General features: G+C 39.0%; 1 protein-coding gene across 6 annotated transcripts in view; it reads right to left on the bottom strand.

Moving 5' to 3' along the window:
* The window catches only part of NRXN3 (neurexin 3), a 909976-nt gene that overhangs the window by 79091 nt on the left and 804607 nt on the right, over positions 1-26278 (bottom strand). For all 6 annotated transcript variants that reach the window (XM_054400548.1, XM_054400546.1, XM_054400549.1 and 3 more), the window contains 2 exons: positions 24403-24710; positions 21840-21842 (listed from right to left, as the gene is read on the bottom strand). In XM_054400548.1, coding sequence (XP_054256523.1) covers positions 21840-21842; positions 24403-24710 — 311 coding nt within the window. The remainder of the gene's footprint in view (positions 1-21839; positions 21843-24402; positions 24711-26278) is intronic.

Consider the following 26278-nt stretch of genomic DNA (forward strand, 5'->3'; position numbering starts at 1 on the left):
CTTTATTGAACATCCTGATTCTGATACCTGTGACAATCATATTACTACTGACAGATAGCTACGGACCACCAAAACAAATGACATGGCCAAGCCAGGGATTCGGTGAGTAATAGAGAGGAAAGCCCAATATCTCACGATCATTCTTGTAACTTTAACATGACATTATCAGATTCAATATTCAAGTGGTAGAAAAAAAGAGGCGGCTATTCAGACTGCAAGTGTTTGGAAGATAATGAGGGAATAACAGAACAGCTGGATTTGTGAAAAACAAACTATGTCAAACCAGCCTGCTTTCTCCATCCATTGTTGACAGGTGTAAAACCAGAACATGTTATACCTTGAACGTCCTTCAACAGTCTCACACACCGCAGCAAAATACAAGCTACTCATACTGCTACACAATGGCACAAAACCAACAGAAAAACATATTCTGAGAATAATTAGCAGCGGTTGGCAATAAGAATGGAAGGCTAAATTAAGCAGGTTTGTCCTGGTTTTGATATTAATAATTAATTTCTTTAGGACCTGGATGTTAGAATAAAAGTTGCGCTGATTAAATCCTTAAGGCTACATCAACCTGGGAGCTTGAAACAAAACTAAAAACCCAGAGTTTACTTCAGATTTATTTGGAAATCAGAAATTTGGGGAAAAAAAATAAAATAGAGGAGCTGCAATCCAATAAGGATTAACATAAATTTCTAGAGCAGGCTAGAACCAACCTTCCTCACTGCAGAATGGGGAGTGATCAGCCAGACAGTAGTTGCAGTGAGCAGAACCTTCAGGTAAGAGTACATCGTAAGATATGCAGCAGTCAGAAAATTAACATGCTGATGTTAAAATGGGGAATGATAAATCAAGGTGTATAAATACAGCTGTAGTTTATCACACAAATACAAACCAGAGGAGTAGTAATGTCCTCTATACAATCTATTCAATGTTGGTAAATCTTTCTCTTGAGCACTGTGTTTGGGTGCTTTGGAACATATGAAGTTACAGGGCAAACATCTGTCAAGGTGACAGCAACAAGAAGAATCAGAGCTCTTCAAAACAGACCAGAAGAAAGACTAAATATCCCACTCTTTAGCCTAGAAGCTCTGGCCTGAACATGGTAGCAATATTAAAATATGTAAGTGTGCTACAAAGAATGTGCTCCACAATGGAGATTTCAGATAAAATAGGATATGTTTTCTAAAGATAAAGGTGAAAAGGGTTTTGGGTTTGTTTTAATAAGGAACTTGCAGAATCTCCATTTTTAGAAGCTTCTTTTAAAAAAATAACTGATCAGAAAAAAACATCTGTCTAGATTCAGCAGATGGTTTTATGAGCTTCTTTTCACCCTCCTTGTCTGTGATCCTAGCTGACAAGGAAATAAACCAAACCCAACAGCTGTAAGAAAAATGCTGGAAGTAACAAAAGCCCTCTTGGGCAAATGGGAACAGGTCATGACACTGAGGAAACAACTCCCTTCCCTTCCTGTTTTAAGCCATCAGAGAGAGAACCATCTAGTCAGAGTAAGTGAATTGAGTCAATTACTCTGGATTCATCCTCTTGTGTGGCACTGATTGACTGTGCTGCCTTAGCTTGAACTTTCTGCATTTGCTTTCCTATCTCTGAAAGAAGAGTATATTTCTATCTCAAAAGACTGGCACAAGTGTATAATGGTAGGAGCCGTGACTGAAAAAGTTTGTTATCAAAGAAAATAAGAAAAAACATACTTCCTGGAATACAGTTTCAGATAACTCAATGGCCTAGGAACACTGCTCTATGGTAGTGTTACTGATACCTGTGTGATGCAGGATTTTTGATCCATTCAGGCAGGCTGTCAGAACAGCTGGAATAATTCCCAATGAATACGAGCAAAGACCTCAGTAGATGGTCACCACGTATGCTTTCGGCTTCCCAGCCTTTTGTTTGTCTTTATGATCAGAATGATCACTGCTCCTAGTGTGCAGGAGGAACAGTGTTCCTCAGCTGAACAAGCAGCTTCAGTCTGAATTTGTTCTACAAAACATTATTTTCTGAAGTTCCTGGATGGTGCTAGCTGCTATGCTTCCTGCCTGAGACCACACTACCCTGGAAGAGCAGAGCTACAAAACCATTTTCCTATGCACTTAACTTCCATCTAATCCCAAGGTATTTTATGACCATCAATTTAATGGAGCAGTCTCCTAGAAGAGATGCATCTCTGAGACTAGAAAGTTAGAGTACAACAGGTTCTGGTTGATCTGATTTCCAGTTGTGTGCTATGATAATCCATATATACAATTTTATATATCCATATATATGTGTTTATGTGTAAAACAGCTGCTTAGCTATGAAGACAAATGGAAACTTATGATTTCAGTTTCACTTTACTTTGTAAATTTCAGTCAGGTTCAATTCCAAAATATGAATGGGAAGACTAAATGTTTTCAACTCTGTGTTCAAGGAATACTGAACACTAAGAATTTTCTCTTTAGAGGAAAAAGAGTAGAAATTGTAAGTGTTGACTAAAAGTATTTTGCTTACTGTATGCCTTATTGAGAAAGCCAAGTCTGACCTTCCTTTTTCTGGAAAGCTTGCATTCCTAATTTTGGTTGCTTCTCTCTTTGTTGACTACAGAACTGATACACTTTGATTTTCATACATGACTTATCTAGTTTCCGTGTGCTTCAAAGCTGTGAAGCCTGGAGGCATCTACTCTGGCCTCAGTCCAAGTCACTTCAATACTTAGTGGCAGCTGGGTACATATTCATGGAAGAACAGTAGTCCTCTGCCCTTGGATTTCTTTATTTAAAGGAACAGGCTAAGTTATCCAATGCAAAAAGTGCCATGACAGGCCATAATGTAGAAGTACTCTTTCCTTTGCTGTTCTATGTCATTTAGGAGAATGAGTAAAGAGTTCAAGAAGATGGGATCAGAAGAGGTGCTGTGCAGAGAGTCAATTCACTGCAGATACAGACGTGCCTTGCAAATCATCTTTGTAATATTCTGGTATAAGTGCTGTTGATTCAAAAATTTCTTACAGAAGAGCAGAGCACAAAACAGCATTGCTTCAGGAATATATTATGGCTAAAATACATAAGTGAATTCATACTTAGACATGGCTTTCTGCTCCTGAAACATTGCTGAGTATCCCTGTGGCAGAGAGCTTGTGACTACCTACTGTGTTGGCATCAACCTATAGGTCAAAGCTCTGCTCCTTCTACAAGGAATAGGGAAGTAGGCAGCTCTTCCTTCCTAGCCCATGATTAATCACTGTGTACTGCAGCAGAAGCCTACTTACAACTGGCAACATTACGAAAAATAGCAGGACAGCCATTTGATGGAAAATCATTATCTCCTCTCTCCTGTGTATGACCACATCAATAGTAGCGTAGCAGAAGTACAAGAACAACTTCCATGAGCTGCAGAGTTGATAGCACATTTTCTTCAATTTGGCTTTGTCACAGGATAAAGCACTGTCAGTGGGTTAACCTGCCTGTTTCTCCCCAACACAGAAGCAAGGGAAAAGTATCACACAAAATCTCTGGGTTAAGGTAAGAGGAGCTGAGATAAAAAGTTTTACTGAGCAAAGCAGACAATAAAATGCACAATTACTTTAGCTAATAATATAATGTACAACTACCTTAGTTTAGCTGATTTGCGAGGCGGGGGTGGGGGGGAAGGAAGTGCAGCATAAAACAGAAAAGCAGTAGCACAAAGCAGACAAAAACAGGAACGAGCCAACTCCAACCCATCTTGCCACCATTGCCATGGAAAACAGCCAACACCCAAAACCAAGAACCAAAAAAGCAGCAACAGGAGCAGGAAGCCTCCCATGCCGCAATCTGAACTTCAAGCCCCACAATACTTTGTTCCAGCTAGCACTTGGATTTTGAAGCTGGCATGAGACAGGATGGTTTTGAATGACAGCAGCAAATTAAAGACAGCCTATGAGCAGCAAATTTAAATTCAACCTATGAGCAGCAAATTTAAAATCAAGCTATGACAAGCTTTCAATAGCATTAACTTGAGCACTGCAAATATTATTAAACCAAACCAAACCAAACCCCCAACCAAACACCTCTTTTGAGTCTTTATAGCACATTTATCGGAAAAAGTCTGGCAATAGTGAATTTCAACAGTGCTGAAGACTTAAGATTTTTTCATTACGAGCTTTCTTGTATCAGTGGGTCATAAATCTATTCTGCAGGACTAATATTCTCTATTAAGATGACTTTTTTTGACTCTGAACTATTACACACTGGATGTGTAATTCAAAAACTACAGGCAGTAAATGCAGTCTTTTTCTTATTCACATACATCTTTCAAAAGCAGGTGAAGCCTTCAAGGGGTTAAGAAAACCTGTATACTAGCAAAATGAATAATCTTGTATTTTAAAATATTCCTTCCATCTCAATGAGCACAGTATCACTGGTGCTTACACATGCCAGCAATGCAAAAGCTTGCCATCTAATAATAACCAATGAAGTATCAGAAATTGCTGGGATGCTTGAAGTCTGAATCACCTTTAAGGTCTTTCTAGCTGGGGACAGTATGTTTCTGAGACATGTGTCTTGACAGAAAGGAGAAAGGCAACATTCCAGCCTCAGGGTTTATTACATATTCAGCAAAAATTAGACAAGCAAGAGGAAACACTGTCTTGAGAGCAGTGATGTCAGGAGATGACAAAACTGGTTGGGAGTTTTAGGTCTTCAGTGTTAAAGCAGAATTTTCTTCCAGCCTCTAAACAAAATGAACACTCTATAGAGGGAAGCTTTTACAGAAGCTAAGACACAAACAAATTATTCATGCATTAAAAAGTACCACAAGAATTAATTTAAGAAAAGCAATAATCCTTTTCCTGTGTGGTGCAGATACCAGACATAAGAGCAGGCAGCAGCTGATAAGAGGTAACTGGAACTCACTATAAAGTGACAGAAAGTCATTGTCATACAGGAATGAAATGCTGGAGTTGAGAAATGACATTGACAGAGAATTCTCCCCCCTCCCATTAGAAGTTCGAATGAGATATTTTAAGGCAAACCGATATTATTTAGCAATATGGCTCACTTAATTTTTCAACATCACCTCAAATACTAGTCCAACACATACATTCAGTTTTGACAGTTCAAACAGCTACTAACAGCATTTGGAAGCTGTTGGTAATCATCAGATACCACACTATTTCATGCTGGCATAGTACTGGTGTATGCAGTTACAATTTTACTCAGCTCAATGAAGTGACTTAGTTGTACAAGTGTGTGCTAGGAATGAAAAAAACCAGAAAGGATCAGCTGGACACAGGCTTGCTGTAGTACTACTCTTATAACAACATGTATGTTAGTCTGCAATAAAGCTCTCAGTAAATTCTTTATTAAAAAGAGTAAGTGCAAGTTCAGCAACAAGTTCTGCCTATGTGTGAAAACAGGCCTAAGGAGACTGATACCTCATTTTGTTTGGCAGCTCAGAACCTCCACTGATTGTTCTTATCCCTGACCTAAAGCTCAGGTTACCCTTTCTCCTTTTTAAAACACTCATTTTAATGAAATGAATATTATGACCCAAAGAAGCAAGTCCTCCCTTTACCCTAATGTGGGACACTGCAGGATGGAGGGACACACATGGCTTTTGAGTGAGAATCAAAAAGCTCAGGTCTGAGAGTGGTGACTGTAATTTCTGACAAATGCTTTTTTTTTTGGTGATTCCAGCCCCTGGGAAGAGCCATACAAGTTTCCTGCACCAGAATAAGTGTGTCAGGCAAAGCCCATTTGCTGGAGATGCAGCTCGTTATTCTCAAACACCTAGGGCATCCCATGCTCCTCTGTAATCAAAAGTGGAGGCTTGTTCCAGAAATGCTTGTGAGCTTGTGCTGGCTTGCATAAGGCTCTGGAAGAATAGTGCCAGGCAGCACAAGAAGACAGTGCTCAGAAAAGAATATGGAAAGTTATTTTTACACAGCTCAGAATAGCATCATGGTGTGTACAGCTTGTTGTCTGCTGTGGTTACCTTCAGTCCCAGCAGTGACAAGTGCTGAAGCTGTACAGGCATTTTCATTTATCCCTGCAGCTCCAGGCTGAGGCCAGGCAGCACCCACTTTACCACATGACCATCCTTGTGAGCTAAGACAAGTGTATTTTCAATGTGCAAGTTAGCAAACTGAGTCCTGTCAAGGGCAGTATTAATTTCTACAGGGTCAAAAAGCAGCTCATTACTCCTGACTCTGCCTGCTGGGTTTCTGGCACATTAAATAAATAAAAATCATCCCACAGAAGGGCATTTGTTGTTATTGCCAGTGTTCTGCATTGTTCTCCATGACAATGTGTCAGCTGAGAGGAGGTCTCTTCAGGCTCCAGCAGGAAAGAGCCATCACATATAATGTGATAGTACTAATACAAACAATGAATCAGCATTTTACACTCATATACCTAAAAACACTTTACAAAGGAAGAAAAAGAAAATAATAATCTCATATCACATAACAAAGAAACAGGCACAAAAAGGTCAAAGTGCCTTGGGCAGTACTATGCTGAAATGTCAAGCAAAGTCTAGGAACAGAGTATTATTGAAGAGACCATAGAAAATGGTGTCTGTAATAGCTGGGAGACTTGATCCAGTGACTCATGTAAGGTTTTCCAACAATGGGATCTTATAATCATATATTTCAGGCCTAGAGAGCTGATTCTGGTGGCCCATCTACTGGTCTGTACTAGAAAAGGAAACTTCAGAAGTTTGTTATTTAATAGTAAGAATGGACTCCACACAGTACAAACCACAAATTTCTTCACCGAAGAATTTGTTTAGAGTTAACTACAGAAGAGACTACTTTCAGTACCAGACAGAGGAGAAGACTGGTGATAACAACAGTAAGTTTTAAGGGTTCAAGGCATTTTATGCATCTCTTTGGGTCAGTTCAGCTATAGCTATCCTCCAGAAGAATCCCTACTCCTGTGCAAGGCCATGAAAGTCCCTTCAAATTCCACCTGCTGACAGCAGCGTTAGCAGAATTGGTTGAATGGGTCAGATAAGGCAAGGAGCAAACCCAATATTCTATTTTATGTGAGTTGTCTTCATATGTATGACCATTTCAAGTCAACAAAGACCTAGAAAAAACATGCTAAGAGCAACCTCGTCAAAGATCTATGCAATAATATTTTTGTTACTTAACTGTTTAACTTCAGCTTTCTGAATAACAACTTTCAAGCAAGGTGTTACAGCAAACATGTTTTTGTTCTGTTTATCAATTGCTCTCAGAGCCTGTTTATAGCAGCTTTGGACTGTTAAGTTTTGATGGAGATCACATGTGGTACCCACTGTGAGTGAATCCTTAAGCTTCCTTCACTCAAGCAGACAAAATTAGTTATGAAGAGGCTGTGTTACTCAGCTAGATGAAAGGATGTTTCAGCCTGGAGAGCCAAACTTTTTTTTATTATTTCTACTGCTAACACCCTCCCATCCTAGCTTTTGTTAAAGAGGAAATAAGAAAAGCAAGAAGGAAGGTAGTGCAAAGAAAAAGTAAAACCAAGAAGAAAATAGAATTATTTTTTTATTATTTATATAGACAGAGGATCATAACACAGACATGTGCTCATCCAGACATCAAATGTCCACTCTTAGGTTAGTTTCCCAGGCTCCTTTTACAGTCATAGGGATCTCTGGGGGGCAGTTAATTCCTCCTATATTACACATCTATTTTAGAATGGGATGATCTCCCTCTAGAGATATCTATCTCTTTCCATCAGCTATAAAGAGGATTTTAAGTACTAGCTGACTTTTCTGTTGTGGTAGTTTAGCATGATGATAGCCTTATTTTGCATGTCTGTAGACGTCTACCCATAATGTAAACCCATGTTAGCAGTGACATAGGACAGCATGTTGCCCAAAGCTGACAAACAGCCCAGGAAGGAAGAGGAAGCACTAAGATCAGTGTACTTCTAGTACTACACATGAGCTTGATAAGGAACGCAAAGTGAAGTAAAGCTGTGCATTTTTGAAGGGCATATATTATAGTGGACTGCTTCTCATTATGAGTTACCAAAACCTTGCACAGCCTGGAAAACAGCTGGAAGGTGTGTGTCAAGTGAAGTAGGATTGTTATCCCAGAAAAGTCCCCAGGAAGGGGAAGGCCTTCAGCACTTGCTACCTTGGAATGGCAGACTGAGCTGCCTTGAAAACTCAGGCAGGTAGGAAAGACATTCAAGCATGCATGAAGGACAAGACAAATACTCAGTACTTCAGTACTAGACAACTTTAAAGACAGACAGTTGAGAGCTGCCCCACCCAACTAAAATTATGAATAAATTTAGAAACTTCCTTATTCTTAAGTACAACTCGCAATTACATTGTACTCTTATATTTCTCTTTTTATTACTCCATTTCTAAGTTAATATTAAGAAAGTTTAAATCCATGCCTCTTGTTTTTCTTCTCACTTTTTCTGACAATAAGAGTAATCTCAAGAACACTGGGTTTGCTCTGCAAAAAAGCAGTTCAGATAAAGCTGTTGAAAAAAGCCCCTGGAGTATCTGTAATCCAGAACAAATTCAGGTGTTTCACATCCAAGACGTGTAAGATCAGAGTCTCTGGGTAAAGAGTCACTTCCCCGAGCAGAAAGTTCTCACTAAGAACTGGCAAGCAGCAAAGGAAACAATCCCAGTTCTCGTAAACACAAATTATCATAGTTAACCATTTCTGCACCAGTCAAAGATTCCTTGTTGGACTGACTTCAGTTCAAGAGTGAAATGAAGTCCTTCTTTACTATTGGAAAAGGAACAGCCCTTGGACTGCACGGGGTAGCTCAAACAATGAAATTCTTAGATCATCATAAGGTGGCAGAAAATGGTTTCAAACTAGATCTTAAGCATTTCCCCTCAAAGGAGAAAGGATAAAAAGAAAAGGCTAGTATTAAGTAACAAGATTAGAAGCTTGTTTCCTCGTTTATTCTCATTACTTCTCTTGTACACATTTATTTCAGATTCACATTAGTTTTGTTTCAATTAAGAAGAGAGGTTGTTTTAATCTATAGCTATCTTAAATTCTCACCTCTCTATAGTCACTGTTGTGACTACAGCAAAGTGAATTTGCACGCAACTCAGCTTTGAAGTTAAATGCTACCAGTGTGTGGAGCATTCTTGAGAGAGGAATGAAGTTTAATGATGACTGACTTGACCTGGTTCTCCAGTATACACTGGATTTTAGGCTGCCAGATCTCATGGATGAGGATAGGTTAGTATGAATAAAGAGAGAAACACTGGATTACAGAAAACGTCAAATAAAAGGTACGGCTGACCAGAGGGTCCCATTTGTGCTGTTCTGTAACACAGAACTAAAGCTAGGCAAAAAAAACCCCAATGGATTTAAAAGAAATAAATGTCAACATTTTATATTATGGGAAATGTGCTGCTGTATTACCATGGCTAATTAAGTAATAAACATCCTGTAAGGTTTAGGTGTCTTTATAAACAGTGCTTGGAGGAGCCTTAACCAGGACAATATTGTAAGGCACTCGGTCGTCATGCTCTGAGAATCAATGTCCAGGGATGGAATCCAAGAAAAATACAATATACACATACAAAATCCACAAGGACATGCACTGGGTAGGTAATAGTGTCCTCTGAAACTTCTTGCCTGGCTCATGGTCTCATCTCCTGTCTGCTAAGCCTGTCAATCATTTTAAGAGTAAGCCCTGCAAGGCAGCTGTCTCCCATTCTCCCAGGGAAGTCCTTCATTCTCTTTGCACTTCTGCAAATGGGAAGGGTGCACTGTGTTCAAAGGGGGCAGGGACCCTTGCATTTGTGGGACTCAGGAAATCAATTCCGTTTGACTGAGTTTGTATCAGTGGATAAGATTTGTATTCAGCTGGCATTACAATAAACAAAAGGAGGAAACACTGAAGGAGCAGTGGGGAATTGTGGAAATTCGAGTGACCTGCATAAGGAAGGAGAAAGACATGTTGTAATGGCAAGAGAGGGGGGAAAAGAGCCAAGCAAAACACAAAAAAAAACAAAACAAAATTTGCAAGCCAGGCAGAACAGGTTAAGTCAGAGACCTGGCCATCTAACAACATTACTGTGAATTCTTTAGAGGAAGACATAAAAATGCTCCACAGCAGACAGCTTCAAAAAGCCTGGTAGAGGTCATTCACAAGTGCTTCATGTCTCAAAACAGTTTTTTTCTTTTATTTTCAATTTTTTTTTTAATTTTGAAGAAAAAAAATGTAGCATTTGACATGAATGGTTTATATTTGATTTCTTTTCCAGGCCTGCAGATAAAGATGACATAGGAAAGCCTGGAAAGCACACGTGAGCTCATTTCTTTTACAGAAGTCTTGAACAGCACAGCAAGCATCTCAGCCTTAGTGAGAGGACCATGCAAGTATGACACTCAAGGTGTATTTTAACAAGAAACATTGCATTCTTGGGGAGGGAAATAATTAGGCTTACTTGACTTTCCTTTTTGAAAAGAAATTCCTCAGAAATCTTAAGATTTTAGCTTGATACAGAAGAAATAATGAATTAGGCATTCTCATGGGATGCCAACACAGGGTGTGAGATCTCAGTGTAAGAGGTCAAAGCCAAAGATAATTAATGAAAACCTTTCACTGGTTTAAGAAGGACTTCAAAGTGACAGAACTGTCATAGAAGCAATAGCAGCCCCCAAAATAAGTTATTAGGTGAATAAACCTTGCAAAAAAGGATATTCTTTTGAAGGAAGTACTGTATCCCATTGAAAACTTTGGATAGATATCCACATTTGGCACTACAGAACATAATGCCATGCACTGAAACTTCAATAAAGCATGGCAAGGACATTTAAAAGCCTTGTCATGTTAAGAAATAGACTTCTTCATAACTAAAAGCTTTGAATGACATAATTTTTCACTCTTGTGGCAGTGGCTGAAGATGTTAGGATTCCCAGCTGTCCTCCTCACCCACCAGGCACAGGTTACTGCCTCTAGTTTGGACTGTTCAGATCTACCTGTGTTTCCTTGATAGAAAAAAAAGAGGAAAAAAAAAAGGCAGAAAATAAAAAGCCTAAATCACCTACTGTCTCTGTGGATGTATACAGCTTACACACGTTAACAAGATACACCAAATACAGCTATGAAATGCAGATGGAGAGGGTTCTTTAATGAGTGAACATAATTCTACGTGTCAGAAGGGGCTGTGGTTGAGGTAATAGTCTTACTGAGATCATTTGACTTCAGAAACCTTTTTTAAAATACCTGATTTAGAGGTGTTCTGATGCAATAACCACTTGGTTGATTATACCCTGCTTCTCTATGTTTCTCTTCTTGCTTCATGGTCACAGAATCACAGAATGCACCGGGCTGGAAGGGACCTCCAGAGGTCATCTAGTCCAACCTTCCTGATTGGCATACCAAACTACTGCTGGTTTAGCTATGCATTAAACAATAACTGGATTCTAACATACTATTGGCTGCCTGTATTTGTGATGAAAAATTCCTTAAATTTGTAAGATGTTTCAGAAAGAGTATTTTCAATACTGTTAGCATGCATACACAGTGCTCCATCAGGTGCCACATGGTCTGCCCCAGAGGCTGAAAAAGCCTCCAGTTGAGAAGATGTGAAATCCACCCATTTACCTTGCTACAGAACAAAGAATCACAGCTCTACCCAGAGAGATTTGGCTGAAGGAATTGCTTTAGACAACTCCTTCTACCTGGTACTATGTCAAAGACATCAAATGAATTATGAGTTTCCCCAAAGTACACATAAAATAGGAAAGCAAATGCTGTGTCTAAAACCAGGAATGGCTGAACTCCCACCTATAGTCTGAAGCTGAAGAAGGTCAGTCAAGTTATAATTGTTTTCTGATACTGCCACGTCACCCAGAGCCTTCTTCAGTGATGTAAATGTTCCATTATAGCATTGTTTAGTGTTTTTAGAAGGGACAGCCAATTTCAAAGACACAACCTCCCTTTCACTATTCTATAGTTTTTAGAACTGGACACCTGTTTTTCTTAGATGGAAGTTTTCAATAAAGAAATTTTGCTTCCAGGAACAGTAAGTGTGACCATTCATGGTCACTGATACCTTTGACAATTTTGAAACAAAAATTCATATTAAGATTTTTACTATCATTTTTATCTGTACATCTCAAATAACTCAGAAATTTTGTTTTCCAAACTTCACACTTTCATGCACGTAAAAGTGAAAAAAAAAAATCTATGAATTAAAAAAAAATAAAATATTTGAATAAACCAAGTTACTAATTCTGTTTTACTTTTGCAGAGTGATGACTAGCCTGTCTCTTTTTCAGAAAGCACTCTTTTTAAAAATTTATTTCAAAACATCTTCCCAGACAGCACAAGGGAAGAGAAATGACATGTATCTTGACTGAGTTTTATCTTATTTTTATTTTTTGAATGTCTTTGCCTTCTACAGATGGGTTTGCACAAGCCTTCCAACTAATGCCCTTACTTGCAACATGATGAAAATTATGATTCAGCACTGATCTAAACCTCCATGTAGTTCTAGAGTAAAAAGTATCAGCCATATAAATAAAACACAGTGATAGAAAGAGAGGATTTCTGCCTCAGAAAGATGTAATTAATAAGTGAATTTCATTTTCCTAGTACAAAGGTGTTTTGAGCTAATAATTCACTATTTCTCCCCATGTCCTCAGCCTGAATTTATGGACCGCTGCAGGTGGATGGACGCCTTGAGCTGAAAATTCTCAAATGCAAAGACAATGCATATGGCAGATACTGCAAATTCAACTTGCCAGACGGAGCTTAGCTGTACCCATGGATAATAGTAATCACTCCTCTTGTCTTCTCTGTAAAGTCCTATGGGAAAATATAGGGTATGACACTGCCTAACCACTGTCACCTTTCATTGCCACCACAGAAGCTGCCTCTCAGCTTTAGAAGGACAAAAGAGCATGGGAAGAAAGTTAAAAGAAAATAAAATCCCCAAATCAAAGAAAATAACCCCCCCAAATCTTCCTAACTTTCATATCTACTGCTGCCATTAAATCAGATTTGAACTGAAGGAAAACAGTCAGTAAATTCAAAAGTTACCCAATGTGACAGAAGCAGAGACAGCCAGCTCCTGCCATTACCCCTCTCTGCCTCTAAAACAGTCCTTGGTTGAAACTGTTACAGTCTCTGCTCTGTTCTATTTGCAGCTCTCTCAAGGAAGGTGATGACATTGTCCTCCTTTCACCCCATTTCTCCCCTTCCAGAAGAAGCCCTGAAGGCACTCTAATTCTCTGACTACCTTTGATACCTTGTGTACCACCAGTACAATTGTAAAAAGGAAAGTATAACTCCCTGCCAAGACTTGCAGCAGAAGAGCTTCCCAAACCCCATCGATGAAAATCTGGCCTTGTGGAAGTGAGAGGGCGATTCAGACTCAGAATCTGATCTGCAGACCTAGCTGGAACTGTACAGAAAAACATCATAAAAAGAGCAAGGTGCAGACTGCAAGGCTGTAACTCTAATTGCTACAATATTTCCTAAGACCAAAATGAAGATCACAGACCCTGGTTCACAGTAATCCACAGCCAGCTCTTACCCTCCTTTCCAATTCTTGCCAAACTCCTCCCTTCCCTCTAGAAATCATGTGGAGCAGAAGCCAACACCATTCCCATGGCTTCACTTAAGAAAGGACGAAACAAACAACTTGCAAACATCAGACATTAGCTGAGAGGCAGCCAGAGAGACACCAAGCCTTTTCACAGCAGACTGTAAGTGGTTCTGGCTTCTTGCCAGGGCAACAAATGCTACAGGCAAGCAAGCAGAAATTTCTCTCCTGTGTTTGAGTCCATAAACAGAAGGACAACATGTAATCAGCCATCTGAGCATCAAAGAATTATTCATCTTCAGGCAAGCAACAATACCTCACAATTAGTCAGATGTGGGGGTGGAAGGAGTCCTCTACAGGAGATGCTCGCACTGCAGTGTTGCTTTCTGAGGCATCTATGCAACACATAACCCTTCTTCTTCCTCCCATCTATCCTTCCTACCCTGACACACTTATATACTCTTATTGTAAGTCTGAAGTGTGACAGAAAAACAGCAATGCATTAGGCAGTGAGAGGACAACTTTAGTGTATGTAAGCTGCAAGGCATGTGGGACTAATGTGAGTGGAGGAGCTGTATGCATCTCAGGTGTAATGACTTCAGTTTTAGTTTGCTTTTTAATGAATATTTCTAATGAGTTTATGTCTATAACAATGAAACAAAACCTGGTCACCAGAGACCCACATGCTAATGTACATGTTAATACAAAGATACAGCACTGCTCTAGCAGAGAACAACAGGATTAACTGTTGCCTAAATGCAATCAATTCAGGGCTAAAATAATTATGTTTAAGATTTGAACCGTAAATATATTTGCAGCTCTTGAGCCTACTCTGTGAAGGAAGAGGACATTATGCCAATGTGCCCAAGGCAAAGAGTAATAAAACAGAGAGTCCAGACAATACTAATCCTGTACGATCAAACTGGAACTACAAGGTCATAGTACCACTATGAAAGACCTAGGTCAAGGGCCAAGCAGGATTTGAGAGGGTATAGAATGCCTGAGGGAATTTGTAAAGTAAATACCTAAATATATACTCAAAAATAGTGCCTGGAATATTTGCTGTGAGACCGCTGTATCCTGATTGTACTATAAAGGGACTGAACTGTTTAGAGAGGGGATTCGTTGACAGATGCTGAGTGAATTGAGTAGGGCTTAGAAAACAGTAGGTCCTGGTTCAGGACCTGTATTCAGCCTGTAACAGCCTCTTGATTTTCTAGCTAAAATGTTGCAACCCCAAAGCAGCTCAACAGCTCACCTCTTTTTGCAAAACTTCTGTGTTCCATTTGCTGGGACCTGCCCCATTCATCTTCTTGCCATCAAATCTGCTCTCACCTCTAGCTTCCTGCTGTGTCAGTACATTAAGTTCTTCTAACGGGAGGAAAATATATTAAAGGAATAATAATAACACTGATAACGATAGTCTAAGAAATACATATTTCTTTCTCCATATTTCCCCTTGTTCGATTAGTCTCCCAGCAAGAGCAGCATTAATCACTGGGGCAACAGATAAAAGATAAAGACCAATTTGAATTTTGCTGTGTGCTGGTGAGTATCTATGTGTGTGCTCAGGCAGCAGGGAGGGAGGCAGCAGAATAATCTGTCACTTTATATATTTATGCTGCTGAAGTCAGTCAGGACAGGTTCTCTATTGTTACCACAGATTAAAATCATTCATGTCCTTATACTTTCATTGGAGGTCATCTTTCAGGAAAAAAAAGAAAAGAAAAACCAAACCAAATCAACACCCCCCCCTCCAAAAAAAAAAAAAAAAAAAAAAAAAAAAAAAAAAAAAAAAAGGACATTATGACCAAGTCATGTTGAAGCCATTTGTGCAAATCTCTTTGTATGGCTTGGGCAATGAGATGCCAAAGCATCTCTGTGGATGTTAGAAAAGCATCCAAGCAAAACATACAGTAGTTGTTTTTCTCCTTACCTGACTCTTTTTACACTAAAAAAGAGCTTTCCTGCTCCAAAGCAGTTACTGGAAAAGAGCTGCTGCAAGTGAAAGGAAGAGGTGCTTTTAAAGATGATCCTAGTACCAGTGTGTGAGATTCCAGCTCTGCCTGACTTTGAACTGCTGTAGAAAAACACATGGGTCCTCAGATCTCACTGCCAGCAGTTCTACTGAACTGACTCCCTGTCAGTTTAGGAAAAAAAAGTAATCCAAAGACTTCCCTTTATCACTGGGGAAGATTGAGTGTGGAACCAAGCAGAGATTAAAAAGCAGAAGAGTGGTCACTAATCCATATGGTATGAACTTCTCCCTTCTCAAAACCTTTGTTTATCCAAACTAGGTATGCTAGAAACACCAGTTTATCACCTCTAGCTATGTTAGTGTCCATCTTTAAATGTTGCTGTTTCCTTCCCATATCTCTGTGAGATAGATGCATTTCATCCTCTGGATCTTAGTTCCTTATCTGCACCTTACTAGTCATCCTTCCTCTACTGATTTTCATACATTTAGCCATCAGACTCCTCTTGATGTTTCTTACTCTCTGGTTCACATCATCTAATAAACTACTGGTATTCCCTGGAAGTGTCCTTATCCACTAATCAATTCCCTCAGCACACTTGATCTGCACAGCAAAATGGTCAATTGTTCCATCAATGGAAAAAAACACTCAAGCCACTTATTAGAGAAGACGGTTCCTTCACGAGTCATAAGGGTGAAAAACCAACAGACCAAATTTCCTGCAATTAGAAACAAGAAGGGGAACACTTGCAACCCCATAAAATAGTAAGAGAATAGAAATCCAATTCCTTACCCCTCTGACTTGATTTTTACATTGAAATTTAGTGGAAACAAATTCTTAAGAATAATAGAAGCACTTTTGCAATCAAAATGAACAACATCCCACCTACTTATATGCCACCTAAGGGAGGAGAGAGGATTGATGATCATATATCCTGTCTTGCTAATCGCTACTTTTAAGAGCTGTACCATGACAGACGTATCTTGCAAATCAGTGACAACTCATCCCACAGATGAAAAAGCAACTAGTTTCTACTACTTCACAATGCCATTATTCTGCAGAAAACCCAAGGCATTAATTAGATGGTTTCAGGAAGTGGGTCTGTCACAACAGCATGGATGTGTTTCTAATTTCTGCACATTAATTCAAATATGAGCTAGGAAAGGTAAGAGCTACATCCCCACCTCTCAGCCAGTTTTGCTAAATAAACACCCCAAACAAATACAACGGAACTTTATGCCCTGGAAGTATTTTAGCAATGTCTGCAGCTTCTAAGCATTTCCCTGAAGTATATAAATAGCAAGCAGAGCAGATACGCAGTAACGAAACACAAGCCAACTATATTTGAGCTATAACCATTCCATTTATTTCTAAGCAGTTGCTTTTGCAATATCGGATCTCGTCATCATATATTGTCACTGCACAACCATACCAGAACAACACAATCATCCTATTCTTTCATTTGGCTTGTGATCAAATGTATGGTCAACTACAGTAGCTTTAGTTCCTGAGCACTGTAGTAATCAGATTTTGAAAATAATCTTCCACGTGACTTTCAAGAAACACTTCTGGCAGGGCAAATGACATGTCTAAATACACAAAGGGATACTATGACCTGAAAAAACCCAAACATACTGATGTTATTGAGGGTACCTTCCGAGAAATATACATATGCCTGCCCTAAGAAAATAGGTATAAGTTTAATACACTTGTTATTACAATTTCTTATTGTGTTATTACAGAAATGTGTATGCTTTTTGGTCACCTAAAATCAAAGAAATATTTCAGTAGGTTTGGTCAAGATAAGTGAATCCAAGAAAAATCTAAAACAGTGCTGAAATTCTAAAAAACTGCCATGGACCAGCCCCTTCTTCATATGTTAGGCCAAATACTAATTTCCAAAATTCAGAGTGGAACAGAACTGGTTACATGTATTAAAAACACCAGCTAAGATTTTGCTGCAATTCCCAAATGATCAGATCTTCAAATTAAAGGAGTGTAAACTCAACTCATGTAGAAATGAATCACCTAACTCTGACCTTCTGAAAACTATTACAGTGAAAAAATAAAAGGCAATGTGTGTCCCAGCAGAACACCATGAAAACTGGCTGAAGTGACTGTTTGACACCACTACTATATAAAACCAGGTTATCCAAAGAGTGAGTGTAAACTGCATTTTGAGAAATCTTATTATGCATCAACTTGTGGCACTCAAGTTTGCCACACACATTCAACAAAAGCCATCCCCTGGACTCATGAAAGAGTAGTCTCCATGTTGACAATGGCTAGCAAGTTGTTCAAATACCACTGGTGGTTCTGTCAACAAATAACAGCATGCAGCAGCACATGCATGAGCTGTTTTACAAATACAATGTTCTGTAATACTGTAATTGTGCTTATCAGAAATACAAGGCTCAGCTTATTTCCATAGTCATTACTTGGAAAAATAATATTACAGAAAAATTATATTCTTGTTTTGGATGGGTACTGAACTGCTGGTTCAAGGAAGGCATTTAGAGAAATGCAGCATGCCTGCCTTTTGCAGTAAGTGAATGAAATAATGAAAATATAGGATTATATTTTAGATTATATGATCTTTACAGGTAATTTGAGTATAGTGAACACTACATCAATAAATACAATTTCAACACACCACTCCCCCACCTAATATTCAGTCAAAACTTGGAGAATATTTTGTATCCCTTTCTCATGCAGGACATTATAATATCATATATATATTTCTGGCTAGCTGGCTACTACATTACACGCCAAAGGTTCTGTATTTCAGTGACCAGTAAGTCTATTTCTACTCTACACACTTGTGAAGTATTTAGAGGTTATTTGGTATTATTGAATTAATCATAGTGTAACCTACATCAACAGTAGTTTGCATGAAAATTTTCTATCCATTTAGATTCTAGATATAAGTGCTGCTTTATTTTCCTGCCCAAAACATGTTAGCAGAAGAGATGTGACTGTGAATAAGTAAATGCCATTTTGTGAATTTCACTGCAGCAATGCAAACATTCTGAAAGGTTGTACAGGTTGGGGTTTGGTCTCTTTCAGAAATAATAGGAGAAAGTAGAACAGGAGGGATGAGAGGCAGACCACATAATTCTCAGCAGTACCAATGAGCCAATGAAGTCAATCTTTAAAGCAGAGACTCATCAAAAGCTCTTTTTTCATTACAGTTTTGCAGTCTTGGGATGAAAATGTCACCAGTGACTTATAAGAAGCAAAAACTAAATTAAAGGCCAATTTCTTCCCCCACCAAATTATTATCTATGAGTGTAAAAGAAAGTACCTAGGCAAGACCAGGGGTGAAATAATTTTATTTGTCTTAGCTGACAGTGAAAGTCTAATTAGACTGACAAATCCTCTGTGCTGTTTTCCTTTGTGATATACACTGTAAGAGAGGATTTAGCCTAGAGCTGCATGTTATGGAAAGACATTAATCAAGATTATTGGACCCTCAATAGAAAACATAGTTAGAGGCTGGAAAGCCTAATAGTTAAAATAAAAGGCTGAGAACCTTATTCTGCCATGCCAATGGACTGGACTCTCCATGTAGATACTGGGCAGATCCCCTCTTCTGTTTTTTAGAGAGAACACTACATATTATATATCATCACTGTCATTCTCTCGCTCTAAGATCATAGCTGAAAATATCCACAAGTGACCTCCAAGCTGCAGTTCGAACAGTTTGGCAGGTGCCATCATCCTCATCTCAAGAAACTGAGGCATGCACTGGACACTGAATCTGTAGCAGAGCATACAGTTTCTGGTTTCTCATGGAGAGCATAATCAGAAATCCATCTGCTCTCCTAGAAGTGTTCTGATCTTTTCCACAGAAACCCATCTGTGATTTTTGTCTTGGGACCTCAGCTATCCGTGTCATAGGGCAGACATATTAGGGGCCTGCCCTAGGCCCTATAGCCTTCAGAAGCTTGTCTGGACCAGTTCTTCTGACAGACCCATTCACCAACTAGAAAAACTGGACAGCTCTGAACTGGACAGACTCTACCACATGACATCATATGGAGAGTCTTCTGAATAGTTCTGGAATGACTTACTAAATAATTTCTGGGCATACAAGCAGCTGACATGGAAGCGGAAGCCAAGAGGATGAATATCCCTTTAACTTGTTTCCACAGAAGTCTCCCAAACCCAGAAATCCCTGAAATACTTCACTAATAGTTGAAGTGCATAAAATCAGGAAACAGGGAAACAGTAACTCTGTGAGAAACATGGCAGCTTTGCAAGAGCACAGCACAGCACAGTGACTCCCATCTAATCAGAGCCTGCACAGCATAATATTGTACCACAGGCAAAAGCTAACAGCTTATCTTTGAGGCCTACTTAAGTCTCAGAAGTAGAAGTCCCAGAGAAGATATTATTGTCACAAAAAAATGTGGTGTGTTAAGGCTTTGAGACAGTCAACAGGAATGCAGTACAACACATGTCACTTCTGAACAGACCATACTTAAATGCAGAGCAAAATCACGTGTGAAAAAGTCAAATCAGCATTTCTGTTGAGGGACAAAAGAGAACAAGGACTGTTTGCGACTCATTGAAACAAATGCAAGTTGAAAATCCTTTTTCTCCCTTATTTTCAATTAACAGAAAAAGGTCAACTTTTGTTGTCTTCCTTCAAGGCTTCCCTGAAGGATATATGAATCCCAGAAATGTTCCTATAAGTGTAGCATGTAGTCATACATCTCAACTGTTTCTCACTCAAACCCTGCCTGTTCCCCACTGATCTGACTTTCACTGCCTTTCAGGAATGTTATTATACATTTTAAACCAAAATGAAGTCAAAGACATTTTAAATGCTAATATTGTGATGGGGTATTTCCAGTAATATTTTTCTCTCAATGCCCTTTGTCTTGGTTGGTTGTTCAAGACTGTATCTCGTGTTTGGAATCTTCACAAACTGAAAAGCAAGTCATTGGCCTGTACATATACTATGTATATTAAACCACTTCATTTGCTCAGCTGATTTAGTCTAACTGTGCTCTAAAATACTTCTGGCAGTACTCAGTCTGCCTAGCTGCAGGAGGTATCTTGATATATATTACAAGCAGCAAAACTCTTTGCAGTTATCATGCTCATTTATACTTCCTTAAGAAGTGAAAAGTAAATCTAAATGCTACTGAAATTCCTCTGGATTTTGTATCACTTTGGGGTTACAGACCTGATATTCTGGACAAGGTTTATATACAACTGAAAAAAAAAGAGTTTCAGTTACTTAACATATGAAAATGAGTAATAGAAGTAGCACAGATACTTCTAATATACTAAAGAATATTAATTCTTGACCTCAATTCTTTCTATTTTGCATTAGATGCTTTACTTTAACTTATATCATGCTTAGTACTTCTACAGAACCCTGCTGTGCTAAGCAGCACACATGTGCAGAATAAAAAGTACATTTTGAACCCAAGAGCTCTGCTATCTAAGGATACAACAAGCTGTCACGTGAGGATACAGAAATGTGACATTGATCAGCTTGGTAAAAAGCTACCTTAGACCATCATCAGCCTAAGATCTGACAAATTTTTAGCATGCATCATGATGAAAGGAAGGTTTCATTGGGACTTGAAAAATAACTTTGCTGTTGCCTTGTGGCTGGTACTAGGAAACAGAAAGATTCTTATGATCAGATATAAAAACTGAGATAAAAATACTTGAATGATGCTTAGCAGAATGGGAAGAAAAGAGGGTAAACTATGAATAGCCTTGAAAGGGAAGAAAAATTGTTTATTTCTGAGTAGAAAAGAAAAGAAATAGCTAGAACAAGGTAATAACTAACTGTATCTGTATCTCTCATAGCCTTAGGTAGCTATATTTTACATTCTCCAAAGAACAAACTCGTTCTATTAGATTTTTCCACCACTTAGATCTCAAATTTTAAGCAAGCTTGACAATGGTGATGTTGAACACAACTGAGATAAACTAACCATTAGGCATCTGAAAACCCCAGCTGGAGATACGGCCAAAACAGAAAAAGACAATTTATTCTCACTTTCACAGCACAAATAATGCAACTTAAGCTGACAAAATCAAATTCTACCAAGAGTAAGGAAGAAAGGCAAGCCATCTGTGCTGCAACAGCAATAAAATGGCCTGATATTTAAATGCAGAAAGTTGTAATGGAGGTACATATTGACCTTTATCTTTCTTTCAGTGGGTAGCATGAAGTGTCAGAGTTATTGCTTTAATATCAGCTAAGATGAGGCCATTTGTTGTGGTGTGTGTGTATCCAGGAAATCACTGCTCTAACCATGTTTTTAGAAGCACTTTGACACTTGATTAAATCTCCCTGATGCTCTCTCAACATAGAGTGGTCTCTACAGGCTGAGTGAACTGCCATGCAGGCTACGCAGGAAGCTTTCTGAAAGTGTTCCTCTTCAAATAAGCCAAGGTCACATTCAGCTTGATCCAGTCCACAAAGGTCCAGTGCTACTCTCTGTTACACTCCAATAGATAAACACAGTTCTGCTGCCTCTACAAATCATAGAAAACCTCCAATAAACTAAAGAAGAGCAGGATCAGGACCACAGAATTTATACTTTTAGAGATACAACTGGTCAAAGATTTGCTCTAAAATTAGAGCTGGCCGCTGATGAGAAGGACCTGTAATTCTCTCAAAAATTATGACACACTGACCAAATCCGGGGTAATTTGCCCCCATTTAGCTGGGAACTTATAAATCACCTGTTGGGTGTTTGAGGCTAATAACTCAATTAATCACAGAACGGATGGCAACTGGATTTAAAGAGTATCAAAGGGGAAAATATTAAACCTTGGCTTGGAATTAATTACTCTAATAGCTTTAAATTCCACTGTAGCTAGAGTCATAACATAGTTATGATTGGAAGGGACCTCTAGGGGTCATCTGGTCCAGCCCACTTGCTCAAGCAGAGTTCACCCACCGCCAGTTACACAGGACTATGTCCGGAAAGCTTTCGAATATTTACAAGCATGGAGACTCCACAACCACTTTGAGCAATCTGTGCTAATGCTCAGTCACCCTCATGGTAAAAAAGTGTTTCCTGCTCTTTAGAGGAAAACCCCTGCATTTCACTTTGTGTCCATTGCCTCTGTTTGTCACTGGGTACCACTGTTTCACACATTCACAGTTTGCACTGGGTTGGAAGGGACCCTCAAAGGTGATCTTGTTCTACTCCCCTGCGGTGAGCAGGGAGGCCTACAACTAGATCAGGCTGCCCAGGGCAACATCAAGTCTAATATTGAATATCTCTAGGGATGGGGCCTCAACCACATCCCTGGGCAACCTGATCTAGTATTTTACCACTCTCATTATGAAGAAGTTCCCCCTTATACCTAACCTAAATCTACCCTGCTCCAGTTTAAAATCATTACCACTCACCCTACTTATACAAGCCCTTCTAAGCAGTCCTTCTCCAGCCTTCCTGTAGCTCTCCTTCTGACTTTAAAATGTAGTTATAAGTTCTCCCTGGAGACCCATTGTCTTTACACCCTCTGTCCAGGTACTTGTACACATTGATAAGATCCCCCTGGAGCCATTTCTTCTCTAGGCTAAACAGTCCCATCTCTCTCAGCTTTTTCTCATATGAATCAGATTGTAATTTCTTAACCATTTTAGAGGCCCTTTGCCGGAGTCTTTCCAGTAGCTCCGTCTCTCTTTTGTACTGAGGAGCACAGAACACAATACTCCAGATGTGTTTTCTTATCCTAAGTGACCAGAACTAGAAAAAAAAAAATAGAGAATGGCCATATGCACACATACACAATCAATTACAGATTAGACCTGAAGCAATCAGAAAGCAAGTGTGTAACTTGTATGATTACAGATTTCAAAGTCCTTGATTTCATTAGTCTTCTATCCCAAGCATCAGAAATTGTTTTAAGGGGGCAGACAGAATGTTTTTTTTTTCCTCCACCTAGATGACAATACACCTTTCTCAGGAGGTTTAATAAAGGCATACTCTAATCAATAATCACTCATTAGTGTCTCAGCCAGTATATGCTGGCATCAACAAAAGTATGTTGATTTCCATAGGATGAGATTCTGAAGTAAATAATGATTTTTAAACAAATGTTTCATCCTAGTTGATAACATGATAGTATATCATTAAAATAAATAATTTTTAAAACCTGATCCTTTGCTAAGATTGGTTATTTGCATGATTCTTAGCACATAAAGGAAAGCCAATTTAAGGAGTATATTTCTATTCAGTTTTTAGGACTAAGCCCACAACATTAAGCATTATTAAGACAGAGCATCTGAAATACCATTTTTGTAGCAGTGATTTTTTTTTTCCCCCCAAAGATGTTGGAACTGGTCCATGTTGGAAGATCTACATTTTTGCAAGAAACTGATCTTGATAACATTCCTTTAAAATTTTCTACAGGAAGGTTATGGAAGGAAAATGAAAAATGTCTCTGCCTGGAAGTAATGCTCTGTTGCTTTTCTCCCCATTATGAACTTCACTGTTGCAGCAGTACATACTGTCATAATAATAAATAACCATACACCCACCCCCCATTAAGCTTTGTAACTCTCTTCAAAATACATTTCCTCATATATAGACCTCTGGAAACATACTTAAAGTCGTGTCCTTGTTCATATTTTGGCAATCCTACTTACATAAACGAGGTTGCACTTAGTACAGGAGCAAAATCTGTCCCCTTTATCACGTACACATGCCATAATAACCAATCCAGGGTTTTGTTCACTATTTTGTGGTGATTTACCCTATACAGCTTTTTTTTTCACTATTTTGTGGTGTTTTACCCTACACAACGTTATTAAATTAAAAGTTACACGAAGCATGATTCAGAGAAGCCGGCTCCTGTGAACTTATAAGTGATTAGTAAAACAAAAGACTAATTAAGACCCCAAAGAAATGTGGAAGACTAATTGACTGACCTGGATGCTGGGCGGTGAACGATTTTTTCGCGTTGTAGTGGTGGCCATCGTAGTTGTGGTTTCCATGACTGTAGTAGACATTTCCGGTGGCACAGAGGTTGTGGGTGTGGTTCCCAAGATGGAAGGGACTTCCCCAACGAGTCGAACACTTCCATTGATTTTAATGTTGGGGTTGTTCTCTGCTGCCATGTTCAGCACTTTCAAGCCATTGTAATAGAGACCGGAGAGCTGGCCTTGGAAGAGACGCCCTCTGTCCTTCCCTCCTATGGCTATTTGCGCCTGGGTGTTGAAGATCGTTAACTGCCGTCCTAGTGAAGGGGGGTGAATAACATTATTACCAGACATTTCCTCCACTTTGAACCTTACATTGAGTCCTGGCCAGAAATACAGACAACAAAGAAGTAGATTCATTCTTGGTAGTGTTTATGGTAACTTTAGAAACACAGCATGGAAATTTGCTGCCTAAAACTCATTACTAAGGAAGACTAGTCTGAAAGCGAGGAGAGCTAAAACTGAATCTCATACTTCAGTGTTCACTCACACATCAAAACTCTGGAGGAACTTGGACTCAGAAATCTGAACCCACTCTTTCAGGGCTGGACCCATTTTAAACTACAAATAAAGCTTCAATATGTGGCTGTTTCCGCTATCAATTTAGATTGCAGTACCTGTCAAGCTTTAGCCCATAAATAGTCCTTCTGTTTTGACTGGTCAAAGAATGGGATAAACTCAAAAAGTCACTTTTAATAATGCAAAGATTTTTAAGCAGAGTAAAACGTCAGAAAAAAAGATAGTGAGATAAAGACTGTGTAGGAGTCTTAAGACATGATCAGTCATGTTCTTCCACCTGTAATTTTGGTGTTGTGAAAGCTCACAAATTTAAAGCCAGGAAACACCAAATGCAAATACTTGTGATGTCTCTGAAAGAGCAAAGTTTTTGAAATGGAGGGGGTAACATAGTTCTTTAGATGGTTTAACCCCATAATGCCTTACATTTGACTCTTCTCTTACAGACAGTGAAATTCAAATGTAGGCAGGTTAAGTGGTTTACTCAAGGTCACACCTTCGGTATTCTAATATAAAGTGTAAGGAAAAATATATCTATTAATCATAAATCTAGTAACAATTGACAATTTGCCTAGGTTTGCAGGACACTTAAATTCATATTCAGCCTGGGATGCTCTATTAATACTGCTTATGATCCAGGCTAGGATGACTATGTTAAGAAATAAATTGCTTCACGCAATGTAAAGGCAGGGCCTACAATTTCACTGTTCCTCATAAGATTAGGAGCATGCCACCTTGAATCTGTTGACTTAACAGACAACCAGACTGGACACAGCTCAGAAGTGATATCAAGGCAGCATCAAGTCAATCATCATTCAGATATGTACTGTGTTTTCCCCTTTTTATGAAGTTTGCAACACATGTCCCCAACCCACTCCCAGTTCCCAGTTCTTACTCACCACTTCCCCTCTCTAATCAGTCCTGATGAGAGATGCAAAATGCCACCATATAGCAAAGCACAGCCTATAACTCACTTGCTCATTCCTTCACAGACAGTGGTTAGAATAGATCAAAATGCAAGGGGGAGCTCACCAATTTTGGTGGTCGTCGTGGCGGGTCTCGAAGTCAAGTGGTGATGCGGTGTTGCATCATCTTATGGTGACAGGATGAACCATGGGGAAGAGAATGGGGACAAGAGAAGAAATGCATCTGAAAGGAGTTCCTATCCTCAAAGAGGGCCCTAGCTAACTAAGCAAAAGTGTATGGAGAGGTGTAACATATGGACACGTGGAGGTGGGTTGCACATGCCTTGTGCTTCATACCCACAGATGTGTGAATGAAACACTAGGACTTGATTGAGGTGGAGTAA

Source organism: Indicator indicator, chromosome 4 (assembly GCF_027791375.1).
Source record: "Indicator indicator isolate 239-I01 chromosome 4, UM_Iind_1.1, whole genome shotgun sequence".
Taxonomy (NCBI): domain Eukaryota; kingdom Metazoa; phylum Chordata; class Aves; order Piciformes; family Indicatoridae; genus Indicator; species Indicator indicator.